The sequence below is a fragment of the Bactrocera neohumeralis genome, chromosome 2 (genome assembly GCF_024586455.1).
Source record: "Bactrocera neohumeralis isolate Rockhampton chromosome 2, APGP_CSIRO_Bneo_wtdbg2-racon-allhic-juicebox.fasta_v2, whole genome shotgun sequence".
Taxonomy (NCBI): domain Eukaryota; kingdom Metazoa; phylum Arthropoda; class Insecta; order Diptera; family Tephritidae; genus Bactrocera; species Bactrocera neohumeralis.
In genome coordinates, this window is record NC_065919.1 from 50,586,337 (window position 1) to 50,599,219 (window position 12,883).

A 12,883-nucleotide genomic window follows, 5' to 3' on the forward strand; every position below is an offset into this window, starting at 1 on the left:
AGAGTTTGGTTTTTGTTCGTCGAGAGAGCACTTTACTTCTCAATTGCCTACTCAGTCCAAAGTAGTACCTGTTGGCAAGAGCAAAAGGCTGACATTATTAGTGGTGTTAATGCTGGTTCCATAACGAAATTATCTAAACTTCAAAGTTATGACTGTCAACAGTGACGTATCGCGAGTGGACGACTGTTTGTTTGATGACATTAGATATTTCGTCTTGCCCTCGTTCGGGTCTGGCAGTCCCATATTTCCAGCCCAATAACGGCGCGGGTGTTTGATATCAATTTCGCGGCATACGTATATATATATCTTATAGAAGATGGGTTACTTGTAGAACTATTTTCTCCAAAAGCAGGTTGAAAAAGTCGCACGATAGGGAGTCGCCTTGTCTGAAACCTCGTTTGGTATCGAACGGCTCGGAGAGGTCCTTGCCGATCCTGACGGAGCTTTTGGTGTTAAAACTTCAAAATATCAGACATCGGGTATCTAATCGACAAGGTGCAATCACTATTTACTAATTAAAATACATACTAATTTATTTTAGATATATGGATGTACACTATATATAGTTAAGTATATAGCACACTTAAATTAATCATACATATTTTCATTATTTCGTAAGCTGCCGCTTTGTTGAATAGTTGATGGTCATCGTACTGGTGTTGTGCGTTAATGAGCTGGAGAAGTGTTCCCTCCAAACCTTGCTGGGCATCAACGTAAAATATGTCTTGAAAGAAGATGAAAAGAATACCCCTGTCGGCCAGCCAGTTAAATCAAAACAACTATGGATTGACACTGCATATTCGACATTGATCAATTGTTAGTACATACATACATTACTGTATACTTTATATTTATATACTTGTATGTATGTTATATATGCAACCACATGTAAAGATGTAGTATTGGATGTACATATATTAAGTATATATTATAATCATACTCATTATTTCGTAAGCGAATAGTTGAGGTCAAATAGAATAAATCAAAATATGTAAAGACACTAAATATGACGTAATTATGCGAGGAGACCACAAAAGTCATAAAAAACTAATGACACTGTCAGAATAATTGATTCGAAACGGAGTTAATGGCTATTATAATTATGTGGGTATGCACGATTGTTAACTAAATGTGTGGGTAAATAATGTTCTTAGTCCCGAAACCATTTGTGCATTCGCGTCATGACCGTTCAATGTGCGATTTGTGGAATTTTTTTAGAAGATATCAGAAATTTATGCTATGAATTTAACTTTTTATAGCAGAAGCGAAGACATGCTACTGTGATCAAAATGTGAATTTTGTCCATTTCATCCCCTTCAAAGTAATCCCCTCCCGCTGTAATACATTTATGCCAACGAATTTTCCAGTCATCATAGCACTCCGTCGTGATGGCCATCAGAGCCTTCTGCGATTCAGCTTTTATATCCTCAAGTGAGTCAAAACGATGAACAGTACAGTGCTGCAAACTTACAGAAAAAAAATTTATTGATATAAATTAGAAATTCACCTTTAAATTTGAACATTTATTTAAGAAAGCAACTAAAATAGTGTTAATCAAAGTTTTGTTAATTTTTTTGGCAATTACTGGATTTCATCCCAAAAGAACTGTGACTTAGCGTACAGGAATGAATAAGCCAATTCTGATATGAATAGTATTCTAGTGAGGGCGCTCTACAGCAACAAATGGTGGTCAGAAGGGCGGCAATCTATCGCTTCAATTAATGAGTTGTGGTCAGTGGCGTTCCCCTTTAATGGTTTCATCCGGTTTGGAAGCTCATAATACAGCACGTCATCTTTTACACATGATTTGTTGATTTTACGCTGTTCGTAATAGATCCATTTTCCGTCATCAGTCACAATCCGATAAAAAAGCGACTTCGTTTTTAGAGTTCAAGCTGAATTTGCCACATGCCAAATCGTCTGTTGCTTTCAATTCATATGTCACACAATTTTCATGATTTTGAAGGACCTCGGTTGCTTCTAATGTTTTAGAAAAGCTGCTTGAGTGACTCTCATATATTCTGCGAGCTCTTTTCTAGTTTCTCTTCTTTAAAATTTTTTGGCCGCCGAGGATGTTTTCGTCTTCCAAACCAAAGTCACTAGTTTTAAATGGTATAATATCACTTTTGGCACATTCGCTTAACTAGAGCATGTTCTCATAAACTTCCACCAAAACACGATGACTTTCGGATGAGGTTTTCTTCATATTAAAGAAATAGACCCCACGAAAACACTTGTTTAGGAACAAATTTCGACATATTCGAGTAAAAAAAATATTGTCGTTAAAGCTTCAAGTAAAAAAATACTAGGAGAGTAGTTATGTTGATTGAAAATTGGGACAACGGAAAATATTCAAGTTCTGTCAGCTGTTGGCAAATCGTATATAAATTGAATAGTCAAATTGATCTGGTTGTCGGGTTGATAAAGTGCTTATAAATATTAAAATATTTTTATATATTATTGGTAATAATATTAAATAAGTAAAACATTAAATTCCGGGATCCCGAAAATATAAAATATACAATTTTGTATTTCGGGATCCCGAATTTAGATACATTTGGCTTTAATTGCCGCAACAAGTTAACTTAGAGCGATTGATTTATGGCAATGTCATTACATGCATGAATTTTTGAAAGTTGCAATGTAATCCTATAAGGTATTTACAGCAATAAAGTTTGAATTCATTTTGTTCAGAACAGACTCACACACGAAAAGAAAAATGCATAAAACTATGCTAATGTATGCGTTAGCAAATAGTTAGCGCTTTGAAATAACAAATCATTGACGTGTACGCCAGCATGAGTAAATTGTTGCTTGACTACAACAAAAGCACATTTATTTATAATGTAGTATATACATACATATGTACATATACATCACTATATAAAGTATTCGAATTTTTAGTATTTTTAGTTCGTTTAAATTCATGATTACTATTTATTTATGTATATGTGTGAATATTCTATGTACATATATATATATATATATACATATACATATTTTGCAATAAATTTATACAGTCATATATGTATATATAAATAAAAATAAATAAGGTCAGCTTTATGAACATAAATGCAACCTTCACACCACCCCACCACACCAAAAATTTTTACTCACAATATTTAGTCTGAATCTTATTTTGATTTTCTCTTCAACTTTGCTTTCCCTTTTCTCACCCGCAGCGATCCACCAATTTTGCAAGCGCACAACAACACCAACATCATACTGCGTCTGCCCATGGGCAAAAGGATTAAGGATATACGATGGCTGTCCGTGTGGTGCCGACGATTTACGGTAAGAAGATTTGCTTTGCGTTTCCTTATGTTGTGGTTACACACAGCCACATGGCAATACACACACACACATATACATAAATATCTACAAATTTATATTAGATATTTTCGCAATCGTGGTTGCTTTGACAATTATAAAAATGATTCCGACAAACTGCGGTCGCGTGGACGCACAAGTTTTGCTATAATTCATTTTTAATTAAGGAAAAAACCACATAACGGCATACCGTGGGAGCTGAGTGATTGTAATTATGGAAAAATTGGTGAAAGGTGCTTGGAAAGGGTTAAAAATGTAGGTTGAAAATAATCCTAGTTGATTTTGATTTTTTTTTTTTTCAAAAATTTCAAAGCTTGTTTTAGAAAAAAAGTATTTGTTGCAACTTCTTCGTTATTGGCGTAGACACCACTTACGCGTTTATAGCCTAGTTTACATTAGTGCACCAGTCGAGATATTCCAGTGTAGCCAGGTAGTCCACCTGGTCTTTCCAACGGAGTCAAATTCTTCCTCTACCTCTGCTTACCCTGGCGGGTATTGCGTCGAATATTCTAAGAGCTGGAGCGTTTTCATCCATACGGAAGGTATGACCTATCCAGCGTAGCCCCTGTCTCTTAATTGCTGAACTATTTCAATGTCGACGTATATCTCGTTCAGCTCATGGTTTCATCGACTGCGGTATTCGCTCTTGCCAATGCACAAGGTACCATAAATCTTCCGCAGAACCTTTCTCTCGAAAACTCGTAACGCCGACTCATCACATGTTGTCATCGTCCATGCCTCTGCACCATATAGTAGGACGGCTATGATCAGTGACTTATAGAGTTTGGTCTTTGTTCGTCGACAGAGGACTTTACTTCTCAATTGAATACTCAGTCCGAAGTGATGACGGGAGATATTTCGTCTTGTCCCCGTTTACAACCAGATCCATACGCTTTCCTTCTTTATTTTTTTAACTTACCACAATTTAGAATAATTTTGAATACATTGTTTTGTCTGAATTGCTGCGGAACCTTGTGGAGGCCTTTATTTTCGTGACAACCACCCGAAAGTTGGAAAATAGTTTTATACGACAAAAACTAGGACAATATGTCTTGAAAGGGCAAGACGTCTAAAATGAAAACAGAGATGGTTACCATATTGTATTACCATGTTTTTCTCAAGTAAAACGTCGAGGTAGAACTCATGAAAAATTATCAGTTTTACAGTCCATTAGACAACATCTTCATCAGCTAATCGTATTATCGATTTATTTTTTACAAATATGCTTTACATAATCGTTTGAAAGATAATATCGGTATCTTTTGGAATGTTACCACACTAAATATTAGTAAGAGAAGAGTTTATCTGTAAAGGTCCAATGAAATACCTGTTCTCAGCCATGTTACCCTTCCATCAGTTGCAAAAATTTTAACCAGATGTTGCCAATAGGCATCCATGCAATGAGCCTATAACTTTTACCACATGTTAATTGTCGAAGCTGTCCGAAAGAAGGTGAATTAGAGCCAACCCGGCACCTTCTTCTGGACCGTCTGGTTTTCGCAAGACTACGGTCGAAAAATTTGATATATTTTAACTGCAGTCAAGTGAGTGAAATGGCCACTCAAACAAAATTTAAAAAAAAATTGTTAAAGTTTGATTAGAAATACGAAAAGACTTTTTCGACTACCAATATACAATAAATAATAAGGTAAATATATATATTTAGTATATATGTACGTGTGAATTTTCGGTATTAAACTACAGTATATCCAAGATAAGTGTTTCATGTAATTCTCTTAAAATACCTTGCATATTTCGGCCAAGAACATAGCTTTGTTACTAAAATAAGGTTTTATTTGGTTTTATGTTTCAAATGTGATTTCGGGCAAGTCATCGCTGCGGTTGGTTCAAATGAATTCCAGCTAACAGGACAAATTTTCGACCAATTTGTGAAGCCTTTAGGACCGTGTGTCAGCAATAACGCGCCGAATATTATCTTACAAGGCGTCAATCGCCTCGAGCTTATCTGCGTAGACAAGTGACTTCACACAACCCTGTAAAAATATTGGAACTAGTGATATTTATCACAACTTCAATTTGAGTTCAAACTTCCTGACTAATACAATCCTTTTCAAGCCGAGGTTGCTGCCATTAAGGTAGCAATAGATTTACTGCTCCGGAGCGTAGCCTACTTCAGAGAAGTTACTATTCACTCTGACGGCAGGGTAGTGATACTAGCCTTGAAGTCACTAACCGTGCGTTAATAAATGCCTAACCTCGTTAGCAACAGCAACGAGTCACTCTGTAATAAGATTATCATGGGTGGCAGGCCACAGCGGCATCGCAGTAAACTGTAAAACTGATAAAAGAAAGGGAACCCTAGCTCCGCTATAAATGGAACGGGAACGGATCGGTCTTCCACTCTTCTGGTGTATTCTACTGCTGAAGAGTTGGGCTTCGGTGGAGCTTGGTCATGCGCTGGGCCACCATCGGTTTATGCGCTATCGTAAGATCCTTATGGCACAATGATCGCTAGAGATCCAGTGAGCTCTTTGTTCATAAATAAGGCTAGCCTCTCCCTTCTTATGAAAGTTCTAACAGCCCACTATCCTACCGGCTTCCATGCTGATTGTTCCGCGTTTTTGCGGAGAGTCTTAGAGGTGTATATCAAACATTTTTTCAGAGTACGAAACCAAAAAATTTATTAAAATTTTATTGATCCACCCTAATATACACAAAAATATAATGTCTTCATATTAATGAAACAAAGTGTATGTAGACAGATGTCTGCCTTTCTAATATTCACTCCGAAACAAGTTCAAAGTCATTGTAGTACACGAATCGATTGTGTAAATATTTTGTCAGCAAATCACTTTCTAACCTACACAACAACAACAACGACAACAGCACGGAGGATAAACAACAAAAGCACTGAAAGGCGCCTGGCAAAGCAGCCATTGACGGCCGATTTATGACAGGTGTAAAGCAAGTTGAATTAAATAGCTGTACATGGGCATACAAACAACTCAACTGACGCAACTTTAATACAATTCCACCTACATGCGTGTGTATGCGTGTGAATTTCGCGTTTGCTGTCAGTCAGTTCGGCGGCGATGCGCGCCTTGAGGTCGGTAAAAACCATTAAAGCTAAATGCTTAAGTTCAAAGCCCACAAATCTGCACATGCACAGATACATTTACTTAAATATGTACATATATGTATATATATAAATATATATATATATATATATATACATCTATATATATATATATATATATATACATTTCCACATACGTATTTATATATGTACATCCTATCTACAAAGTTAAACAGCATCATCCATTATTCATAGACGCTACACACAGTTGGCTTTAGCGCCTGTATATATGCAACACTGTTGCCACTGTTGCAAAACCTAAAGCAACAACAATAGCAACGTTGTATAGGGCTAAAACAAAACTAATTTTTTTCGGGGTTAATATTCGAACCGCGCCCATTTTTTGGTGTGAAAGTTGCGCACTCGAGTCGGCAAACACATACCTATATATGCACATATCGCTCACATACATGTACTTATGTGAGTTTGGGTGAAATTTCATAAATTACTTTTGTTTTATTTGGCTCACGTGCACGAAATAATATTACTTTTCATTTACCAGTGGGAGGCGGAAAGCGTAAAGCATGAAAGCAGGATGGCAGATAGAAAGCAAAACAGGAAACGGAAGGTCCTACTTTGTTGCGACTCACCCAGTGCGTGTGTGTGTGTGTTGGTATGCGATGGTGTGGGAGTTGCGGCCGCTGTCTTAGAATATAAAAGATGGCGTCGTGGTTAAATAAATTACAGCAGACATTTTTGATTAACTCAAGTGTGTACATAAGTAGGCGTGTGTGAACGCTGGTGCGGCAGTATACACACGCATACATAATTATGTATCCATGTGCTAGTATTCTCAGTGAAATATATGTATATGTATGCTGTATTACGCATATGTATTTACATAAATACCTATACATGCGCAGTCTGCAGCGCGCTCAAAAGTGGCTGCAATTCGTTGTGCACACATACATACGCAAGTTATGTTAAGTTCAGCATGTGTACGTGAGACGAACTGTGGTGAATAACTATTCATAACAAGAAAAAAACCATAACTTCGATGGCATCGACTCCATAATACCCTTAACAAATCAAAATAGTTTGATTATGTTCGGTCAGTTTGTAAGGCAGCTATAAGCTATAGTCATTCGATCTGAACAATTTATACGTAGATTCTACCGTTGGATTTGATGTTAATCTATGACAAATTTCGCAAAGATATTTCATTAAATAAGATAGTTTTCTATACAAGGACTTGATTTTGTTCAGCCAATTTGTATAGGAGCTTTGTACGAGTATGTATGTATGTGCTATAGTGGTCCGATCTAAACAATATGTTCAGAGATATAATAATTATATTGGATAATAATTCATGCCACATTGCGTAAGATTGCCTCGTAAAATAAATAAAAAAGTTTTCCATACGAGAAATTGATTCCGATCGTTCGGTTTGTATGGCAGCTATATGCTATAGTCAACCGATCTGAACGATTTCTTCGGAGATTACATTGTTGCCTTAGAAAATAATCTGTACCAAATTTGGTGACGATACATTGTCAAATGTGAAAGTTTTCCATACAAGAACTTGATTCCGATCGTTCAATTTGTATGGTAGCTATATGTTATAGAGGTCCAATATCGCCAGTTCCGACAAATGAGCAGCTTCTTGAAGAGAAAATGACGTTTGCAAAATTTCAAAACTATATCTTAAAAACTGAGGGACTAATTCGTATATATACAGACAGACGGACGGACGGACATGGCTAAATCGACTCAGCTCAACATACTGATCATTTATACATTATATACACTTTATAGGGACGCTTCCTTCTAGGTGTTACAAACTTCGTGACAAACTTAATATACCCTTTTCAGGGTATAAAAATGTATTTTTCTAAGTTGCTAGGACAGTTCTTAAAAACTATACCAAATACGAGCGCGATCTATCACCAGTTTGTTTACAGCAGTTGCTTACGTCGGTACACCTCAGTAGTGCGTTGCGATTTTTATACTCTCGCAACAATGTTGCTAAGGAGAGTATTATAGTTATACGGTTGTTTGTAAGTCCTAAAACTAAAAGAGTCAGATATAGGGTTATATAACCAAAGTGATCAGGGTGACGAGTAGAGTCGAAATCCGGATGTGTCCTCCGTCTGTCCGTCCGTCCGTGCAAGCTGTAACTTGAGTAAAATTGAGATATCATGATGAAACAGGGTACACGTATTCCTTGGCTCCATAAAAGGTTAAGTTCGAAGATGGGCAAAATCGGCCCACTGCCACGCCCACAAAATGGCGGAAACCGAAAACTTATAAAGTGTCATAACTAAGCCATAAATAAAGATATTAAAGTGAAATTTGGCACAAAGGATCGCATTAGGGAGGGACGTAATTTTTTAGGAAAAGTGGGCGTGGCCCCGCCCCCTACTAATTTTTTGTACATATCTCGAAAACTACTATAGCTATGTCAACCAAACTCTACACAGTCGTTTTCTTCAGGCATTTCCATATACAGTTCGAAAATGGAAGAAATCGGATAATAACCACGCCCTCCTCCCATACAAAGGTTATGTTGAAAATCACTAAAAGTGCGTTAACCGACTAACAAAAAACGTCAGAAACACTAAATTTTACGGAAGAAATGGCAGAAGAAGCTGCACCCAGGCTTTTTTTAAAAATTGAAAATGGGCGTGTCGTCGCCCACTTATGGACCAAAAACCATATCTCAGGAACTACTAGACCGATTTCAATGAAATTCAGTATATAATATTTTCTTAACACCCTGATGACATGTACGAAATATGGGTGAAATCGGTTCACAACCACGCCTTCTTCCAATATAACGCTATTTTCAATTCCATCTGATGCCTTTTCTGTATAATACGAGTATATACATTAGGAACCAATGATGATAGCGGAATAAAACTTTACAAAAATACGGTATTTGAAAAATATATAAATGACGTATAATGAAATCTCGATTATCACTTTATCATGCGAGAGTATAAAATGTTCGGTGACACCGGAACTTAGCTCTTCCTTACTTGTTAAAATTGATTATAATATCGAAGAAAGAACTTGTGTCCAACTTTGTATTTCTAACCAAATTTCGAGTGCGGAATCGTTGCGAATGTTGGCAAACGCTTACGGTGATTCAGTTTCATTAAAAACCCAAGCCTGCGAGTGGTACAAAGTCTTCAAAGACGGTCGAGATTTAGTTGAAAGACGTGACGTTCTGGACGACCTTCGACATCTTCAACTAATGAATATATATGTATTAAGAAAGCGAAAGATATATGTAGTACTTGAAAATCATCAAACATGTGTTAGAGAGATGTCAACAGAGCTCGTCATCTCTCGCGAGTCCGTTCGAATGATTTTGGTGAATATTTTGGATATGAAACGCGTTCTGGCGCGACTAGTCCCGATAAAACTAATTTTTTCCACAAAAAGTACCGTAAACAGTTCTTCATGGGATTAGTTTGGAAACTCGTGATTTTATCACTTTATCACTTTAGCATTCAAGTAATTAAGATCCCAATCTAACTCTAGTGATTCTTTTAATGAACAGACGTTCTCATTATTCCATAATAAAGTATATTAGTACAGCTTGAGGCTTATTGGACCATTATTTGCACTGTAAGCAAGATTATGACCAGTATATAATATAAAGTCTTTATCAAGACGCTTCACTTTAGCTGGCAGGTTGAATTGGATATTATTTTACCATACAAATATATATGTAGGTCTTCTAGCGTGAATCCTTTGTATTAAATTTTCACGAGTCAATAACGATTATATTGGGGCATAAATATATTTACTAGAATTAATATATACAAAGCTGATACTAAATCTTGTTGGTGGTCATTACAGTCTTTTGAATAATACACTAAAATTTATAAGAAGATCCATGACAGACAGTGTTGTATTTCATGTGTTAACAGTGTATACAGCACAATATGCATACTAACAAAAATAGAAATACAAAATATTCTTACAACAACCACAATGTAGTATGCTAAACGGCATAGGCAGTTTGATTTTTTACCTGCTTAGACTGCAGAGCTGCCTGCCTATGAGGGTATGAACAACTTTTTGGTTGCCTTTTCTCCTTATGTCCTTTTAATTAACTCTCATGGATTTTGTGTGAGCCAGCATTATATTCTGAAATTCTCAACCACTTTCTGTGATGATCTTCTTAAGAACTTTGATTTAAGCATTGGAAAGCATACTTACCTGGCGTAGAGGTTAACCGTGATCATGAAGGCGGTTCCTCCGGAGTGAGACCTAATCATTGCACTACGATGGGGTTGACCTCTGCGATTATTCCTAATGTGAATAGCTCGTGCGTGTAATTTTTGGTAGCCGGGAATGGCGTACGCGCCGTCCCGACGTATTTAAATACATTCGAAGGTTAATTTATCAATTATGGAGACAATGTGTGTCCGAGGTCAACGCCACTGTACAGACTGGCATATGAACGTAGAACTGCTAATAAAAAAATGAGGGAGCTGTAAAGCTTAAGAAATCATAAGTGGAGCATTAAACAATGTCCCATTAACGCAATCGTTAGCATTTCGGAAGCAACTAAGATATACCCTGCCATTATAGCATGGAAAAAAGCTCTACTGAGCAAGCTGCAGGAGGATTAACGCGGAAAGAAACAAAGCTAGATTGCCCAGATTAGTACCAACAGGAACTCTTCAAGGGGGTGTATTGTCACCAAGCCTTTGATCACTTGTAGCTAATGAGCTTCTAAAACAATTTGAAAGGAAAACACCAAAATTGATGCCTATGTAGATGGCATAGCTATATTAGTGACAACGAAATTCCTCGACACAATCTGTAACGGCATGGGCAACGCTCTAATGTGAGATGTCGATCAAGCTAGAGGTAAATGTCGATAATACGGATATGACACTCTTTACCAGGAGTTACAAAATGGCGGCATGGAAACTCCCGAAGTGCAACGGGTTGAAATAATAATTAAGCAGCACACCAAGTACTTGGGGGTAATTTTGGATGCGAGATGGTGTGAGAGAAACACCGGAACACCACCTAAGCTTCTATCCAACCTTATCTAGAATTTCTTAGATAACAAGGAGCTTCGCAATTCAACGGACTAGATGTGGTATAAAAATGAGGCATTAAGTGTCTCTTCAAGTTCGCAAAAAAGTTGAGTTATTGTGAGACTAATGCTTCAAATCAAATAAAATTCAACGTCCATCTGGCATTATTTAGGACCAGTAGGTCGCTTGCATAGTATTCCGCAAATGAATTTGCCTCCTTTGAGCGTTTTTATATGTACATAGGAACAATCCTACAGCTATTCTTCTTCTTTATTGGCGTGGACACCGCTTACGCGGTTATAGCCGAGTTTACAAGGCGCGCCAATCGTTCTTACTTTTCGCTGTTTGGCACCAACTGGAGATTGCAAGTGTAGCCAGGTGCTTTTCCACCTGGTAATTACAACGGAGTGGAGATCTTCCTCATCCTCTGCTTCCCCCGGCGGGTACTGCGTCGAATACTCTCAGGGCTGGAGTGTTTTTATCTATTCGGACGACATGAGCTATCCAGCTTAGCCGTTGGCTCTGAATTCGCTGAACTGTATCAACGGTTTTCTTCTTTTCATTGGGGATGTTTTTTACGTGCCGGGTCCCAAACCCAGCACACAACCCTGGGGAGGAATATTTCGCCTTTTCACTTTAGCTCTCCTTCAAATGGATATTTTTGGGCTACCCAGAGAATACTTCGTCTAAGATCGGTAGTCGAGCGCTGCTTGAGTCATATGTAAAAGAATCATTACTAGTCGTCTGCGTGAACTTCTACACATGGTTCCATCCTCCATCATCTAATAGACGTTACATATAGGTGCTATGTGAACGAATCTATTTAAACCACATAATCTGATATTCGATAACATTGAAATATTAAAGTTAGAATGAAGGTAACTGCAACAAAAACCCATACATGAATTTCCATAAAAATTCCATTATTAAAAATAGATTTTCCAAGATGTCTAGACTCTACAGCCAATGCAAATATACAAATATACATTTATGTATAACTACCAGCATTGCGGTTACCATAATATACAACAACTCGTACATGCGAATATGCATTTATATTCACCACGAATGGGGAAGTTGGAGAATCGAAGCTCCTTACACACCTACTCACATAAATATGTATGTATATACAATGCGCGCGCACATTTCTCCTTTTTTGGCCCTTTGAGTTGGAGTGTGTTAATATGTATTTTATTTACATATACATATTCCTTTAGATGTTTATTCAGTATACATATTCATATGAATATACAAAACCAACAAAAAGTCATTTCATACATTACATACATATTTAAGCATATAATTAATCTTGTGTCTGTAAATATATATGCACACTATTACTATGTATTTACATACTATGCATATATATGCACGAATATTTGCTAAAAAGAGCAACCATATACATATATCTCACCAAAGTAAATGGGTGGGCGTGTGTGTGCGCGCATAAAAC

At 37.0% G+C, this 12,883-nt stretch overlaps 1 protein-coding gene and 1 non-coding gene across 2 annotated transcripts in view; both read left to right on the plus strand.

Moving 5' to 3' along the window:
* LOC126754187 (protein Skeletor, isoforms B/C) overlaps positions 1–12,883 on the plus strand; it is a 90,374-nt gene that overhangs the window by 71,390 nt on the left and 6,101 nt on the right. The window contains exon 4 of the mRNA XM_050466153.1: positions 3,183–3,294. Coding sequence (XP_050322110.1) covers positions 3,183–3,294 — 112 coding nt within the window. The remainder of the gene's footprint in view (positions 1–3,182; positions 3,295–12,883) is intronic.
* On the plus strand, positions 10,590–10,754 carry LOC126751818 (U1 spliceosomal RNA). The gene has a single exon (XR_007665931.1). It is a non-coding gene; the product is annotated as a U1 spliceosomal RNA (small nuclear RNA).